Source organism: Musca domestica, unplaced genomic scaffold (assembly GCF_030504385.1).
Source record: "Musca domestica strain aabys unplaced genomic scaffold, Musca_domestica.polishedcontigs.V.1.1 32, whole genome shotgun sequence".
NCBI classification, from domain to species: Eukaryota; Metazoa; Arthropoda; class Insecta; order Diptera; family Muscidae; genus Musca; species Musca domestica.
In genome coordinates, this window is record NW_026712311.1 from 9,828,874 (window position 1) to 9,847,956 (window position 19,083).

General features: G+C 36.0%; 1 protein-coding gene across 3 annotated transcripts in view; it reads left to right on the forward strand.

The window, feature by feature from the left end:
* LOC101897634 (proton-coupled zinc antiporter SLC30A2) overlaps positions 1–19,083 on the forward strand; it is a 114,963-nt gene that overhangs the window by 84,448 nt on the left and 11,432 nt on the right. For all 3 annotated transcript variants that reach the window (XM_020036720.2, XM_011294198.3, XM_059125160.1), the window contains 2 exons: positions 12,410–12,977; positions 16,320–16,467. In XM_020036720.2, the coding sequence (XP_019892279.2) occupies positions 12,410–12,977; positions 16,320–16,467 (716 nt within the window). The remainder of the gene's footprint in view (positions 1–12,409; positions 12,978–16,319; positions 16,468–19,083) is intronic.

Sequence of the window (19,083 nt, forward strand, 5' to 3'; positions counted from 1 at the left end):
GGAAAACTACAAACATACATATGGGAAATATTTTACTTCTTCTACTGGTGAAGAGAAGAGGCAGGGCAAGCTTTTATATAAATTAGTGGAAAATAGTATGTTCCTGCAAGTATCTGAACAATTTTATTCAGAATAACTCCTTTCGGTAAATACATTTTCGCGAAGGGGCATATACTCATTATTTCGTATAAATTTTTAATTTTTTAACAATCCAATTTTCTGATAGAATTTTTGTTTTCTCCGAGCACTGATGTCAAATTTCAGATATTATTTAAATAAGCATAAACAATTTTGCCACAAAATAACATATTCTGGTTCGGGCAATTTGTCTCCGACAACGACATCCAGTTCTTTCTGGAACCAAGTCTTTTTTTCGTACCCATTTCTATACATCCTAATACGCTATGAGCAATAAAAAAATATGAAAACTACCTTGCTATTTCTTCATCTCGTTGCAAAAACTGACCACCAAACAAGTTATACATTACGTTTGACACACTCACATACACGCATTGGTATGTATATACGGGTACGCAATGTAGCTGCATATGTTTGTATGATTTCGATTTTTTCTGTTCTCTTCTCTTCTTCTTGCCATGGGTGGCTTTGTAAAAATGTGTGCAACAAGAGCCCTCTTTCAAGAATCTTATTGGGTGTTATTTGTGGTCGTAATTTTTTAATGGTTCTTCAACGCTTTTATGCAGCATTCGTTCATTCATTCATAAATGTTGCTGTTGTTGTTGTTTTTTTTTTTGTTATTCCTCCTTTTCTCCGAAAGATCGAAAAACATCAACTACGGTAATAACCGTCCAGCAGAAGCAGCACACGAAATAAAAAAACTACACCAGCTGCAACACCAATACCACAATTTATAAAAGTCTCATGTAAAGTGGTCCAGCAGCATTGCTGGTGTTATTGGTTCCGGGCGAAGGCATTGAATTGCCAAGATTCTTGTGGTTGTTTTTTTTTTTTTGTTTTATTTCATTGTTACTCATCGCTGGGTATACCTATTCGTTGTCGATGGACAGAGATCATATTGTGTTTTGGTGGAGAATCTGGGAAATTCTAGAGTCCGAAATAACTTCTCCAGCCTTGATGTACCATAACAATGGCAACAACAACCGAATTGGTCCAATCAGCCATTAACTTAAAGCCACATTTACACGCACACAGATGTACGAGTATATACATGTGTATGGGTATGTGTGTACATCCTGCACTGTGTTCTTTGATACCAAGAATTTCTGTGTATTTGTGGCGAGTGAACGTGGGCATGAGTGTGAGTGTGTCTGTCTGTGTGTGTGTGTGTGAGTGCAGTTAAAAGTCACGTATCATCGTGTGTAAATTGTAATATGAGCGTTGTGTGGAGCACAGAGCTTTGCTTTTACTTTGCCAAGAGACATGTTGAATTATAACTTTACAAGCTCGTTAGTGTGCGACAATAACAGCAACCACAGCAACAATGCCGGAGCAGTGGCAATGGCAACGGCAACATCAATTCATCGGCGAGAAAGGCAAAGGCAAGAGATTGCCAATAACAATGACAGCGGCAGTGGAAGTGCCAATGTCTAGAGAACCAACGGTGCACTCCCCTCCCCAAACCCCAACCACTCTCATCATCAGCATGAACCAGAACAATAAGAAGAACAACAACAACGACATTGGCAACACAATATATATTTTCCCGGCAACAACTAGAGACTCTAACGAGATTTAATTGACAGCATTATAAATATTAGTAATAAGAACATGTTATATATAGAAAAGATGTCTTTGTATATGTCAGTGATTTTTGTTTGCACGCTTGTATGTGTGTGAGGTGATGTATGTGTTTTGGGAATGTTACGAGGGCTGGCAATTCAGAGCGATCAGGCAATCTGGGAAAGTTTGGAATTGTTTAAATAGAAAAGCAGGGAAAATGTCAATAAGATTTTGGGGTTCCCGGTCCAAATTTATAAGGTATCTTTACCCTGAACCTAATAGATACCAATATACTTACGTATCGTTGAACACGGCCAAAAAGTGGCTCGTCGATGGATTAGATCTCTTGTCTTGGTGACCGAAAAGTGTTTCAGGACATTTTTTGTCCCTAACTTTTGGACTGGAGCATAAGATTTGGTCACAACTTGGTTGATCGTAAAATTTCGATCGGAGTTAAATTGGGTTCGAAGATGGACACCCAACACCCAGAATCCACTTTTCCACAGTCTTCTTTTGTTTGCTGCCAGTATTGAAATCGCAGCCTTATGATTTGTAGCTAAACATAATGCATTGTCAAATTTATGGGTTGTTTCAAGTCTTATATCGATTCTACGTTTGGAGGGATTGAGTCTCGAACACACAGCCTTAAGTTTTGGAGTCAAACACGCACATTATATGGCAATGAAAAAAATTAGTTCTCTTGCTTTGCAAAGTCATAACACATTTTTATACACTCCAGCATTCTATGGAGGGTATATCAGCTTTGTCATTCCGTTTGCAACTCCTTGAAATATTCATGATAGACCCTACAAAGTATATATATTCTGGATCAGGGTACAATTCTAAGATATCTGTCTGTCTGTGTGTGTTTATCTGTCTGTTGTAATCACGCTATCTTTGGAATTGAGGTAGAAGGCTGAAATTTTGCGCACATGTGTCTTTTGTCAGTAGACAGTTTAAGTTTGTAAATGGGACATGTCGGTCCACATTTTCGTATAGCCCTCATATAACGGGACCACCCGATATTCCGTATTGTGATGATTTTAGTGACATCATTCATCCGAATTGTTTCAAATTTAGTACTCGAAGTTTGTAATGGGTACTAAGACCTATGCAGGCCCATGTCTTCGTGTAGCCCTCATATAACGGTACCCGATAATTCCGAAATTCGAAATTTTGATGATTTCAGCGACATTATTTACCGAAATTGTTTCAAAAATTGTATTTAAAGTTCGTAATGGACACTACAGCCTATGAAAAAAAAAAATAGAATGCAGTTCCACGTCTTCGTGTAAAGGCACATCCCTTTATTCGGTATTTTGATGACTTTAGCGACATTATTCGCCGGAATTGTTTCAAATTTCGTATTTAATAATGTTAATGGGTACTACAGCCTATGACAAAAAAAATTACTTATGCAGGTCCATGTCTTCGTATAGCTTCCGCATAAAGGCCATCATTTTAACGGCATTTTGTTTTGAACGGGATTTGTTGAAATTTTTTAAGTTCCTTCCAAATGGTGGAGGTTATTGAAAGTTCGGTCCGACCGAACTTAGCTGCTTTTTAATTTGTTTTTGTTTACATTACCTTGTAAGGGCTTATTCGGTCCACTTGTCTACCTTAATAAATCATTTCTTCCATGGATATATACGGAAATTTTTGTACTGATCAAACTATTTAAATATTGGCGGAAGTTCTAAGTCAGGTATGTGTATAAACGATACCAGCCCTGCTAGGTAGCCCCCTAAGGGTTAACAATTTAAAAAATGTTCACTCTGCAAAAATGCAAAATGATTCCCTGTTTAAACTACTCGTACATTTATCATCAGCTCGTATCTCCCACAAAATATTAATATGTTCAATATTTGTTCCTTATAAAACCATACCCTTGTAGCCTAAACTTGACTCATCGTCATATTTCTAATATTCTTTGGTCAGATATGAAAATCGGTAAGGTGGCATATATCGGCCCACTCCTCCTAATACCTCCCCCACAAAAAGTGGAATTTTAAAAAAACAATAAAAATGCTTAAAAGAGAAAGGAGTAATATTTGCATCCAACTTAGGCCAGGTGAAAAAGCGGGGAATATTGGTCCACTTCGTCTAAAGGGCAATAATTATAACTCTCATAAAATGTGAAAATTTCCTACAATTTCTCGAAACTTATGATATGCCATATAGTACATTTTTATCAATTTTCCACCTCCCCCATCCCCATGTTTTACCTCCTAATGTTATAGAATTCGAAGGATTTATCCGAATCGGCCGAAAATTTGCACATCCTCTTAAAGCAATAAACAATAAGGAACTCCATGAGGAACTTTATCCCTCTCTTCTAAATGATGATTTTTCTTGAGATTATATTATTTTCTCAAAATGTCTATATATCGCATGATATATATCATCATACTTGAATGAAAGGTTTATATATGTCCGCAGACTGATTGATGCTTTAAAATTGTTTAATGTATAATAAACTTATTTCCATTTCTTCCATACTACCACCATTATTATTTTCGTAAGCCAACATACATGTCATTGTGATACTAAATGTAGCTGTTATATGATGCCAGACGTGGTATCCAATCTAAATAAATACTGAATGTCTTATAGCCGAGTAAGCATTGATTTCTTCTCAAGACTGACTGGCTGACGTACTCGTCTAATTGAGAGAACTGTAATCCCTTTAAAGCCCCTACGTAGCTATATTGGCTAGAAGTCAATTATTATTTCGATTATGTCGATTAAATGATATTTTATGAATAAACATTAAAGGCTATTTGAAATGATTTGATGGCTTTATTTTTGGAAAAAAAATATCTCATGTCTTCCATGTGGATGGTCATTATTGCAATAAGGGGACATTGACAATAGGAAATATAATTAAATTTAAAGTATACCATTGAAAATAAGTTAATTAGGTGATGATTTTAAAAAATACAAACGAATCTAATTATTGCTGCAATATATAAATCCCATTTTGTTGTTTTTATAACACAACATTTAATTTAACAAGCAGTTTTTAATAAATAAGTAGACCTCAGTGCTGAAAAATGTCTGTTCTAAATTTCAATAGATTATACTAATTTTCTTTTATTTTCATAATTTTCTTTAATTTTTATATATTTTCTTTTATTTTTATATTATTATATATTTTTATATCCGAAACACTGCTGCTCTCTGTTTGCTCTTGAAATATTCGAATTCACAATATTTTTCTACGTGCTTAAAGCACTATCTTTAGATTATTAAACAAGAAAAAAAAAAAAAAAAAACACTCAGCAATATTTCCTAGAATTTTTCCTATTTTAAGAACGCAACAAATCCAAAGAAAATCGCCTAAAGTTTTAAAGTACAACTTTTGCTATTTAAGTATGACTTTAACAATGCGAACTTTTCATTCCATTCTTGCTTTGCCTCGCTCAGACTTGCATAAAAAGTGGAAAAGAAAAATAAAAACTATTTTATTATCGTCGTTGCTTCACTTCTTTGTTGTTCGTTCCTCGGGCTCTGCAGTAAAAGTAATCTGGAGCGTAACGTATCAAGAATATGTTTTGTTTGTTTTTGTTTAGCATTTTTTCGAATTGTTTTCGTTTTTGCAGTATTCAGTCAGCGTTCAGTCAGTCAGCCAGCCAGCAACTGAAACAGAATTATAGTAATTTCAAATGCTTTTATGGTTCTGCACTCACCCGCACACATGGCCGAATGGAAAAGTTGCTTATAACAATGCTCCATTCACAATTTCTTCAGCTTAGTTTTTCCTCAAGTTTGATGTTCAGTTCTCTGCCGCTTGTCGACGGTTATGGTGTTTTGTGCATTTGCAAAAGGAATAAAAAAGAACCAGAAATAAACAAGCAACAACAACCAAAGGAAATATCTTGAGCAAAACATTGCAGACCTTGACCCTGTCCTAACCTACTTAGGCTGAGCCAGAGACAAATGCACACACACGGATGGATACAAATGTTTTGTGTGGAAATATAAATGCAATTTCAGTTTAAAATCCACATTTTATGTCAATAGACGACAATAAAAAGCAAAACTTGTCAAACGTATCAATTTTATGACTTCAAAGAAAGATTTGGCCTACAAAGAGATATTATCTGTCCCTTCGTCGTCCATATGTGTACTTTTTGTGAAACATACACACATACATATGTGTCCTTTTGCTTTGTTTTGTAAATGGTAACATAAATTGACAAAAAAATAAAAATTGAGATTTGTTGTTGTTCTTGGGCAAAAAAAAAAAAAAAAATAAATAAATAAATAAATTAGATGCCATTGAAAGTGAAATAGCTTTGTTTGGATTTTGATTGAAATCGCATAAAAACTTGTGTTTACGATACAAATCAAAATTGTCTGTCGTTGCATAAATCTATGTTGATTGATTGTTGGCTGGAAATATATGTAGATGGAGGTCTTAATTTATCTTCGGCTTTTTATGATAAACTATAAAGCAAAGTACTATACGCAAATTTTATGAACTAAAAAAGTATATACATGCAGCGTAATTTGTATTCATATCAGTGGACTTACCGAAAAATACAAGGTGGCTCAAAAGTAAACTTCCGATTCTTTTTGGCTGTAATTTAAAAAAAAGAAAAATAAATAAATAAAAACCTTTATTCTGCTTTTGGATTATTATTATTATTTGGTCTTTTAGTTTTTTTTACATCAAGTCGAGAATATGATGTCATGTAAATGACCGCCGCCACAGTTTATGGCATTTGTCATCACTTTGGCCAAAACTTGTGCGTTAGGTCCTCACATTCTGGACGGAAATTGTCTGTAAGAGCTGATATAGTTAGAAGCTTGTTGACATAAACCCGCGTCTTCAAAAATACCCACGAAAGAAGTGTGGAGTGGTAAAATCAGGCGATCTTGCTCCAGCGAAAACAGCACATCATACTGTGATTTTGAGCGGGTGTAATGGCTCTTCATGAGTTACACACGGATTTTCAGTGTCCTTGAAGCGTAAATTTTGCTTATTTACGTACGATGGAAATGCGCCTCATCACTCATCATAATTTTTAATGAAAAATCATCTTGGTGGTGATTAAAGATGGCTTGGGCATATGTTAGATGCGATTGGCGGTCACCAGCTAACACTGATGCAACATATGGACTTTGTACGAAAACATCTTCAAATCTTGTACCAATATTCGCTGTAAAGACCGTCGACTGATACCCATTTGCGTGGCACGTCGTCTGGTCGATGTCGATGGCGCTTCCATGACATCCTCGGCTACCGTGGTCTGCCACCCTGGCAGCATTTTTTTGTTATACAGTGCAGTGTTATGCAGTGTTTCGCCATTAAATCTGCGACGAAATTCACGTTGTGCCAAAGTAACCGACTAATTATTGGTCAAATAAATAGTCACCCATATTTCGCGTTCTAGACAAGTGTGGCATAACATTGTTTATTAACTTGTATTTCTTCACAAATGGCAAAACGGAACTGACATTAGGGGTCAATCGTAAAATATATAGCTTTTTCTGATCGGAGGTTTACTTTTGCGCCACCTTGTATGCACAATCAGCCCATGGCAGCCATGAAAATAGGCTAATACAAAACCGAGCGAAATTGCCATTTCAATTCCAGGATCCAATTTTGGATTTGTGCGAAATTTTGTTACCAGAAAGAGGGAACTGATATAACCCACATTTAGATCTTTAAATCTTAATTCTACAGAAATATCGGGCTCTAATTTGGAATTTCATGAGAGTAATTAATTTTTCAAGTTTCGAAATTTTCGGTGGAGATGTTGTCCATTTTCTCATATGATCTACGGCAAATACGTATAGTACGCCTTACAAAGCTCCAACCTCGTCGAAAATGTTCTTCACTTCCTATCAGGTTTTTGTTTCTTTTTTTAATTTCGACCGTTTGTTAGAAGTTGACATAATTAACCCATCTAGATGTAGTGGTGGTCGTGGTATTCTAATGTGCGGAGTTGTAAGAAAATCGGGAAATCGTTTCGGACCAAATGGGATACTCTCTTCGGCAATAAACGTATTTTGCCCAAAAAGAGAGAAAGCGTTAAAAATTCTGTATTTCGATGGGACACTTTTCGCATCAGTAGAAATCTTATAATATGCTATACGTGGACCTAATTGTGTACGCCGATAGCCTTATATAGCATTCCAAATGTTGACCGAACAAAGTACTCGGCTATATCCTACATTCACATTCTTATATTTTATTTTGGTAAAAACTGTTTGAAATTTGATGTAGAGCTTGCTCTAATTTCGCATTTTATAAGAGAAGTTACTCTTCAAAAATTTGTATTATGATGTTCGAAATGACATAGACATTTTTTTAATCCCGACAGTTTGTGTGGAAAGTACCAAATATCCTAAATATCCCCAAAATGCAAAAAAAATGTGTTATAAAATCCTTCGACATGAAATTTTAATAAAAATTCAAAAATTATAATTGTGCATGCACTAAAGCGCTTCTTTTTAGCTCCTATGTAGATTAGAAGCCTGTTGGGGCGAGGCGTTTCAACTCAAAGACCTATTACATCCAAACCTTAAAAAAAATTTGACCTACACAAATTTATGTTTATTAGATTTAGGAACATTATTATTTATGTACATTTATGTATTTGTTGCTCTCGCGATTCAGAGGTTTTCGTTTTAAGTGCATAACATAACTGAAAATTCCTAAACACAACTGCCTCATTTTTTGGTCTCTTACTCGAAACATGTCCGCTGAGTGCCACTATCTGTAAGTACTGCTATTTCTCTCATTGCATTGAAATCATAAAAAAGTTGACAATTTCCAACTTAAATTATCGTTGTCTATGTCACGCATTTCCCCTTTCAATTATCCTTTTGTGGCTCATAAATATGCGAAAAAGTTTGCCATCGCATATTGTTTGTCATCCCGTGAATACATTCCGCATGAGCAAAATTTAATGACGGTAATACAGCGGGACTTTTTATTATTGTCTACTAAATAGGGGGAATCTTAATGGCGAAATCAAACATCACATACATATGTTCGCGCGTATGTCGACTACCGCCAACTTCATTCCGTATGATGGATTCAAACTTTGGATTTGTATATTTTTTGGTAAATGCAATTTAGTTTCAAACTTTTTTAAGTAATGATAGAAGACCGCATAAGGAACAACAAAAACGATCATTAAATATGCATGTCTGCCATAAGCAGCCAACAGCAGCAATAACTACAACAAGTTCTTTCAAACAACAAATAACAACAAAACGACACAAATGTCAAGAGAGAAAAAAGACGGTGATAACAAAGTGAAATTGTCATGCACTTTAGTTGTAACTGTATCGGGAGTGGGTGAGTGTCTGAAGCTAGAACTCGTTACTCATGCAACACATCACACATGACCAAAGAACCAACAAACAATGGAACGAACGATAAACGACAACCACAACACAACAACGGAGAAGAAAAGTCAACAAGTTCGATTGTCGTCAAATATGGCAAAGAACATAAATTTCCTTAGCCACACACATACAGATGTAAACAAGCACACAAACACACACACACATACGCGTAGAGAGAAACAAACAACTTTTCTACTGAAACACCAAGAATAGACCACAAACAAACACTCACTAACTCAAATGTGGGAATAGGAAAAAGCAATAACCCATACACACACATGCACACTGATACAGTTCCAGTTCCTGCACTTGAAAACGACGTATGCTAAGGAAATGTAGTGGAAGTGAGAAAAAACCGTATAATCAGAAAGTAAGCATAAACAACAATAAAACTTTAGATAAGTGACGATAAAACAAGAGAGCAAAAACAAAAAAGCAGCAACAACAACCGCACAGACGTCTGTCATGCAAACATTTTGTCCCGGTGTGAGTGTGTTGTTTTTGCATGTTCAAGTTAAAGAATTATTGTCAGTTTTCTTTGAAAAGAAGTGAAAAGTCTTCTTATAAAAGCCGGTAGCTAAAACACATGTACACAGATAGATAGATAGACAAACAGACAGACAGACAGGCTGGCAGGCAGACAGAGAGACAGAAGGCTGTCTTCTGTTGGCCTTCCTGCTGCCGTTTGTATTTTGTTTTTCGCCAACAGACATGCTGTGACATGTTAAGTAAAAACTTCTTCTCAGTTCGCATAGTCAAACGAGCGAATGACAGGACGAGTGAAAAATTCACCCTTAGAGAATATGAATAAACAATAAATGTGCTAAACTCACAATACCACAACAACAACAATAATAATAATAATACAAGAGCACATGGACACCCCACAACCCATACATGCATACATATGTAAACATATACGTACCCGCAGCAAAAGAATCCCACATTCATATGCATGTATGTGTATGTAAATCTAGCAAAACATTTTCGCAAGTATTTGACATACACACACAAACTCATCAAGTTTTCATGTTCAACTGTCACAATGCGAGAAAAAAGTACCAACTGTCAAAAACTCAAATTCCCCGGAAAACAAAGTAATGGTTGCATTTAAAGCGGTTTCATTTATCTCTTTTTATTCTCGCCCATTTTGTTTGTGGTTCATTTAAAGGCAGCTTTGACAAACGACTAGGAACTTGGGATAGGCTTGGAAAAAATATTTCCCTAGTGTTTGGGGAAAAAATTGAAAATTTTTATATTTCCGATCTGCATAACTTTAAATGGGACTTTATTTACTTGCTACTTCCGGTGTAGTGTTGGCCAGCATATTCCTCAACATTATTTATGTATGTCTTGTCTTGTCCTTTCGTGAAGTTCAATTTTACTTTGTCTGACTGACAGCTACATTTCTTATGCGGTAAGGCCTGAAAGTTGACGTGCCGAACAAGGGCAACACATTCAACATGTATTTGGTTGCAAATGGTGCGAAGTCTATTGCTGTTGACCAAATGAAGAGGGTTAATGTTGTAAAGTCGAAGTAATTGCGATATGAATATAAAACGCCCCAACACATAGTGTTGTCAGCTGAAAAAATATTACAAAATGTGAAATTCAATATTGTGAGTTAAATTTAAAAAAAAAAAAAAAAAAATCATGCGATAGTAATTATGAAAAAAAAAAATCACAAAATATATCAGAAAACAAGTAAGCAAAGCCTATAGTCGTGCGGGGCCGACCATGTGATACCCAACAACACTGCAATATGTTAGAAGCCCCCCCTATATCCAAATTTTTCGCTTTTGAAATTATGTCATGCAGCATGCCGAGATATTTCTATTAGCATTGTGCACATGTACATTTGCCCAATATTTACGCACTCCGTCGTGCTGTCAGTTATTGTGGTCCATTTTAACGCTAAATATAACCCAATGGTCATTCAAAATGCTAAACTTCTTCCCTGTCCTAAACTCTCTTCTCATGCAAAATTCCGTTTCGACTGGTTTCAATTGTGTGGTCAGGAACATTTTTCTGTTTTTGGTTAATTTGAACCCTTAAATATTTTGCAATCGTCTTCAAAAGCAAGAGGCCCCTCTGCATCTCCAAATTTAGACTCATCTATATGATTTGCTTGTCTAGCATATATACATACGTAACGGTGGGAATTGACCTTTTCGTCTATTTGTGATTTCGCCGGAATTAAAAATATTCACGGTTTAATGGAAAATTTTACTTTTATTTAACAAAAATGTTATGGTCTATTCATCCACAAAATATAACCCGATGACCATCAATTAGAAGGCTTCTTCCCAGCCCTAAGCTCTAGCCCCATGCTAACTTCCGCATCGATTAGTCTATAATATTTAGTTCATTTCAAACCCTAAATATTATGCGACCATCTCGATCATCTTCTATTCTGACCAAAACCCCACCTCCATGCTAAATTTCATGAGGATCGGGCCATAATTGCGACATGTAGCGTGATTACAAATTAATATGTGCAGACGGACAGACCGACGGACGGATATACATAGCTAGATAGACTCAGCTCGGTGAGATGTATGAGATTTTACTTATTTTACTATATATGTGATATCTTGAATGTAAGCATCAATGTAAGGGCTAGAAGTGACTTTTTCGGGCATTTGTTCTTTCACTGGAATTAAAAATACTCGCGGTTGAATGGCAATTTTTTTACATAAAAGTTATGGTAAATTTCACTCACTAAATATTATTCGACGACCGTCCAAAACGATATGCTTCTGCCCAGTCCCAAACTCAAGCCCCATGAAAAATTCCGAATCGATTGGTCTATAATTGTGACCTTTAGAGAAACTGTAAAATCAGGACATTTTTCAACCCCTGAAAATTTTGCGATCATATCTAAAAATAATAGGCATCTATTCTGACCTGAACCCCACCTCCATGCAAAATTTCGTGAGACCTGTAGCGTTATCGTTATGTAATATTCTTTATCTTTGAACAATATTTTGAGGTGTTACATAACTTTTGGTCCAATTAAACTCGCCAATACATAGTGTTGTAGGGTATAAAAATGGATATAAATAAATTTAATACAATGAACTTTTAATAGAAATAAGTTAGACAGAGATTCATACAAAAGATTCCACCTATATTGATTTTAACCAGAAAGAATTGTGAACCGATATTGAGAAGAACGGTGGCATGGTGTCGTATAAGTGATAATTAGTAATTATACGCCCTAATGTACTTTTTCAAGTACAATTATATTTGCTATGCATAGAATATTATATCAATATCTATTTTTAATAAATTAAATAAGTTTATAACTGATATTTATTTACCATTTTTCTCTTCTTTTCAGCATGGGCGTTCAACTGCAACACGGCCACAGTCATGGTGGCGGAATGGGTCACAGCCATGGTGGCAAGAAGAAGAAAGGCAAGACATCATCAACAACCCATACTAGCGACATGTCGTTGACACCGGCCCAAAAATCATCACCATTCCCAGAATTCGTCAATGAAAATGGTAGTCGGTCACATGTCGTCTGCCCTACACCACCAACAGAGACTCTGGAAGGCGGTGTTCTGCCAGATGCTGAATTACCATCGGCAGGTCTACAAACATTTTCATATCAGAATTCCCGTTCGGTTAGCGAAGTCAGGTCAGAAATGGCAGCTGTTATGGCCGAGACATCGGTGGGCACTCATCACCATGGCGGCGAAGCTGGAAAAGAAGCTCAAAATATGAATGTCCGAGCTGCTTACATACATGTACTTGGTGATATGGTTCAGAGTGTTGGTGTGTTCATTGCCGCTTTGGTTATATACTTCAAACCCGAATGGTCATTGGCCGATCCCATTTGCACTTTTGTCTTTTCAATAATTGTGCTCTTTACAACCTTTGCCATTATCAAGGATGCATTGCTGGTAAGTTTGAATTGCTAAAAGTGTTTTTTTTTTATGCCCAACACTTTGGTTAGTTTCATATCCCTTAATTGATTTCATTCGTGGTTTAATGGTTTCAAATCCCATGGCATTTATTTACAATTTTCCTGATGGAAACAATTCTCTGCGTCTCATCTCTCTCCCACACCACTTGGTTATATGTGTGTGTACTATCACGCCATCATTTGATTTGAACCTCGCCGAATGCCATAATTTTTGCAGTTGTTGTTTTTGTATTATTTTTTCCCATTTCACTGAGGCTAAACAACAACTCATTTATCATTTTAGATATAAAATATTCCGTAAATGTAAATTTCAGTTGTCGTTTTTCGTTGCCACCGCTGCTGCTGTTTTTCAGTTATTGTTTCTTTTTTTATTTAATTTTATCTCGTCGCTAGCTCGTTTTTGTGTTCATTGTTTTGCGTCCATAATTTGTGGTGTAATGGAGTGCGGCGAAATTATTTCATATTAGAGAGCGAACGACTTGAAAGAATCTGTGAAATCTTAGAGATTTTATAGTATCTGATGAAATGATTTTAAACCAATTTGGTTTAATGGAACGTATACGTTTTCCTTACGCTTGAAAATATGTTACGTATACGCTACATATAGCACCAAAAATAACACAAACCGAATAGGAGAAAAAAATTCATATTAGATGGAACGATATATATAATACAGGGTGAGATAAAAAACTGGTCAAAAGCCATAATTTTTATTTTTATGCCCTACAACACTATGTGGGGTATTATAAGTTTGATTCGGCCAAAACTTATGTAACACCTCAAAATATTGAGTTCCACATAGGGAAGTATATATGGATCCATGTTAATTTGTAATCACTCTACAGGTCGCAATTATGGCCCGATCTTCACGAAATTTAGAATATAGGTGGGGCTATGGCCAGAATAGAAGCCTATTGCTTTTAGGGGTTGATATTGGGGTTAATATTTAGGGGTTGAAATGGGCCAAAAACTGAAAAATTTCCTGATTTTGCAGTTGCTCTACAGGCCGCAGTTATAGATCAATCGTCGTGGGGCTAGAGCTTAGGGCTTGGCAGAAGTCTTTCAATTTTGATGGTCATAGGATAATATTTAGAGGTGAAATAAAATAACAGCACGACGGAGTGCGTAAATATTGGGCAAATGTCTCTGTTCAAAATGCTAGGGGTAATCCTTTGATTACTTGTTTTAAATTTTATTAAATGATAACAAAAAATGTCGGAAATAGAATCAAATTTTAGAATATGTTTAGATTTGTTCGAATTGGTCACCTTTGGCACGAATTATGGCCTTCAAACGTTCAATGAAACCGTCACACGCTGCCCGAATGTTGCTCTGTGGTATTTTGACCCATTCCCGACGAAGCGCTTGCTTGAGGTGATCGACACTTTGGTATTTTTAGTGCCAACCTTGCTTTCCAAAATACTCCAGACACAATAGTCCAACGAATTGGTATTCGGAGACTTTGGTGGCAGTTGTGCGCCGGAAATAAACCTCATTTTGTAACCATTCTTGTTTGGCGCGTGCTGAGTGCGATGTGCTTCTGCGGCCAAAATGTTTGCGTGCTCAAGGCTTTAGTACACCCTCCAGAATATTTTCGCGATAATATTCGGCATTTTTTAGATGCCACGGTAGATTAATACGAGCGGAAAGCGACCATCGCGCGGCGCTTGAGTTTTGGTGGCCAACCGAAGGAGCACATTTTCAGCTGGCCTCTTTGCAAGTAAACACTGTGATTTTGTTTGTTTACAAACTGCTGGACAACGAATGTTTTCTTATCGAAGAAAACCAAATTCGGTAGTTCACAACTTTCGGCCAAGCGAAGCAACTCGTTAGGTATTTTGAGTCTATTTTCTTTCAGTTGCGGTGTAAGTTCTTGTTCTTTTTGGAATTTCAATGGCTTTACCCCGAGCTCATTTTTCAATATTTGCGGAATGGAATATTGTGATATGTTTAGCTCACGAGTCATTTTCGGCCAATGTGACGCGGGGTTCGATCAAGTCGCTTCTTTATATTTCGAACCATTTCTGCTGATCTTGCTGTTTTCCTGCGTCCATTTCTTTTACGTCGGGCTACGCTACGATAACAAGCGATTGTACGAGACACAAAATATTTATTCACATTTAAATGCTGGAGTGCTCTAACGATAGCCACTTATGGTTTTCCAGCCAAATATAAAGAAATCACACTATCACGCTTGAATTCCATCACGAATAACTTTTTTCTGGGAAATTCTTACCAAAATGCTTTTGTACGCTTGTAAACAATATAGTGAGCTGTCACTGGAATAATTTTAACTGCTGTCAGTCGAGTGGCTTAGAAATGATAGCAATCTGAAGTTGGTTGCAGTTTTTTTGATCTCACTCTGTGCAGAACTATGAGCTAAATTTACACAACACTGTATCATGTTGCTAAAAGTTCTCATTATGAAAACATATAAATCTTTTTATATAACCTGAATTTGAAAAACAGCAGAAAAACATATTTCCAGATTTTTGTCCATTCTTATAATTTTATAAAAATTAAATTCCTTAGTTAATTTACTCTCACAAAAATTATGCAAATCTTAAGACTCCTCTGCTTTGAAATATTAAACATTTAGATTTTATTGGAAAAAATTAGAAATATTCTCACTTCAAAATCCATCAACCCAAAATTCACATTCGTTCCCATCTACGACACTGGGAATGTCTATTCTTTTGTTTTTATTTCTGTTCGGTTTCTGTGTTTCCCTTTCCTGTGGCATGGAAATAAATCGCTCCACCAGAGATTTGAATTTCGAAATTTGCAAAGCTTATTTTGTAATTTGATCTTGTTGCTGCCGTAATGTTGCCCACAAAAACTGAACAATAACAACAACAACGGCAATAACAACACCTCCATCAGTGACAACTGCAAATTATTTATTTATTTTATTGTTTGAATTTAGAACAGAACGCCGACATAAAAGCACAACTTGTTTTGTCTGATTATTTTTTGTGAACGATTTCTGATTTGCGTTTTTTTTTTTGCTTTTTTCTATTTCGTTTCATGTTTCCATTATGATTTCTCTGCTGTCCTGGATGATGTTGTCTCTACCCTGGTACCTTTGGAATTGTGAATTGCGAAAAACTTCTCATCGCACAAACACACGTCTCGGTGTTTGAACTGTCATCGCCTGCGGTTAAAAATGATAAATATACAATGTGTGTGCGTCCTCTGACCTCCTGCCGTACCCGACGCCGCCGCTGCTGCTGATTGTCGCTCACACCACTGGACTCCGGCCTACCCCTATTTTGTTTTTGCTGTTGTTATAAACGTGTGCCTGATTGCATGGAGTTAGGTCCTCATGGAGGGTACACCAAGCTATTTGCATTATGCGGAAGTTCTTAACATTTTCCAACAAATCGAGGGTGTACAGCGTGTTCATAATTTGCGTATTTGGGCTCTGAGCATTAATAAAGTGGCGTTATCTGTTCACTTGGCAATTGGTAAGTACAAACACACACACAAACAAATCTGGCAGGAGACACAACCACGCGTTCTATCACAACCTCGAATTCCCACAAGGTAGACATGTAAAATCTCTTACCCATTGCCGTATGGTGTTGGATTTTTCCTACACATGTACTCCGTGTATTTATACGGCAAATCCATAAACGGCCGTGAGCATACTCACTTAATCATTTCATATTGTTCGGTTGTTAAAGAAAACACACACATACGTACATATGTACGTATGTAAATGAGCATGCAGGAATTGCGGCTGTTTTATTCGCTAGAGTTTGGGGGAATTTTAAAAATTGTTCGAATTTGTTTTGTGTCTCCAAGGATTGCCGCTAGAATCGATTGCAAGAGGTTTATCGCAACAACAAGTGTTTTGTTGGGGGGATAGAACAGCGAATCCATTGTTGTTTAATTGTTATTCGCCCTAAGTATTGTTTTTTGTTTGTGTGATGGAGATGGTGAATGTTTGGGAGATTGTACCTTTTAGTGGTACTATGTTACTAATGGGAATATTTTTTTTTGTCTTCGATTTCGATTTTATGATTTGTATAGGATTTAGACAAATTTGTCAATATGTACTGTGTATCAGAAAACTTCATTTTAGGTAGTCTGCTATATATCCTTCTTTTCAGTTTCATTTTTATACCCTTCACCATAGTATGGAGGGTGTATTTAGTTTGTTATTTCCGAAGCATAAATTTTAAACGCCACAAAGTGTATATATTCTTGATCAGAATAAAATTCTATGTAGATTTAGCGATGTCCGTCCGTCTGTGGAAATTTCTGGGCCATGTAGGTCCACGTTTTGGTACAGCCCCCACCTCCCTATATTCGGCATTTTGATGATTTTAGCTACATTTTTCACCGATTTTTTTTTTAAGATTCACATTTGAATATTCGTCATATGCATACGGCTACATTCGGTATTTTTAAGATTTTAACAGAATTTTTAACGGATTTTATTTTTTTTTAATTTTCTAAATTCATTCCAAATGGTGGAGGGTATTAAAAGCTCGACCCTGCCGAATTTACAGCTATTTTACTTGTCTTTTTTTTTGAATTTCACTTAAAAGTACACATTTCAAATTTCCCATCCTCAGTGAACGAGCCGAGCTCATATGCCCCTCATTTGTTTGTTGCTGCTAATTTCATTTCTTATCATTATTGCATTTATAATTTCCAAAATACATTCATATATTTAGCTGTGTAATTATGAATCGAACATGTGTGGAGGATGTGGTGGATGTGCGTTTGTGCAAATGAACTTGTTCACATTGGCTGGCTGGGGGGAGATGGTGTTTGATACTCCTTGGCCGTGTGCCGTACATACAATGCTAATGATTGTTACTTGTTATCGTGTAATTTCATTTAATTTTGCATTCACATTTAAAATGTTGTTGGTCAAATGTTGCTGATCAATTCGGTGAATGTTTACTCCAATGTAAATTGAGTGTAATATGATTGTGTAGCATTATGTCGTGGTGTTGTGTGTATGCGTTCATGTTATCAAAATTATTAGAGGCAGAGGCATTTGGGAGGAAAAGTGTGAACAAAAAGTTAAAGTTTGCTAAGGGAAGTGATATTGGAATTAAAAAAATTATGGGAGTAGGGAGAAAAAGTTTAGATGTTCTTGAATGGTGGAAAATGGTATTAAAATTTTAAAATCAGGATGAAACTCGCAATATTTTGAATATTGGTATTGCTGTCTGTCTAATTTTCTGCGCTTCTGTTATATATTCAGCAATTTTGATGGGTTCAACAGAATTTCCCAATCAAATTGGCAGTAATTTAGTAATTGGTGTTTTACAGATTTGAGAAGAAAACAAGTAAGCAAAGGCTACAGTCGAGGGGGGCCGACCGTTGAATACCCTACAACACTATAATGATACAGTTTATATATGCGAGATACTCGAAAGAATTCCACAAGATATTGTGACAAATAATAAAAGAAAACCATCAGGTTTCGTTCTCTAATTTTCGAATAATAGCAACTTTAACTAATTTGCTCATTTCCAATTTATTGGAAGATGTTGCACGTAAATGGTCTTCCTAGATCTGGAACCAATGTTTTCCAAAGACCTATAATCTTTCAGGAGTGGCAAAATATTTACATTTATTATTGGTTTTTGACTGAAACGCATCTATATGAGACACAGACATTTGACTATATTCTTCAACGAAATCAGCGTTAACGAAATAGTCAGAAGTGCGTCTTTCCTGTATTTGTGAATTCTCCAAAAAGTCACTGGAATGAACATTTTCGTATTTTGTCTACAAAAGTTGGCAAACTATTTCACACATTGAATATTTTTGGATGGCCATCCAAAACTGCTTGGCTTTTTGCAATGCCCGTAACCCCCATTCAAATGTGCGTGAGGATCGGGCAATAATTACGACCTGCTGACAATTTTGCAGTTTTTTTTAATTCAAAATGAAAATATGCCAAAAATGTGACAAAATTGAAAAAAATATGAGAAAATGTTACAAAATCAATATTTTCATCTTTAGAGAGATATTTTTATGCCTTTTTTTTTTTAGAGGTTTTTTGTTTCCTGCCAAGAGGCCATTCTGAATTAATGAGAACTGTCGAAATCAGTTCA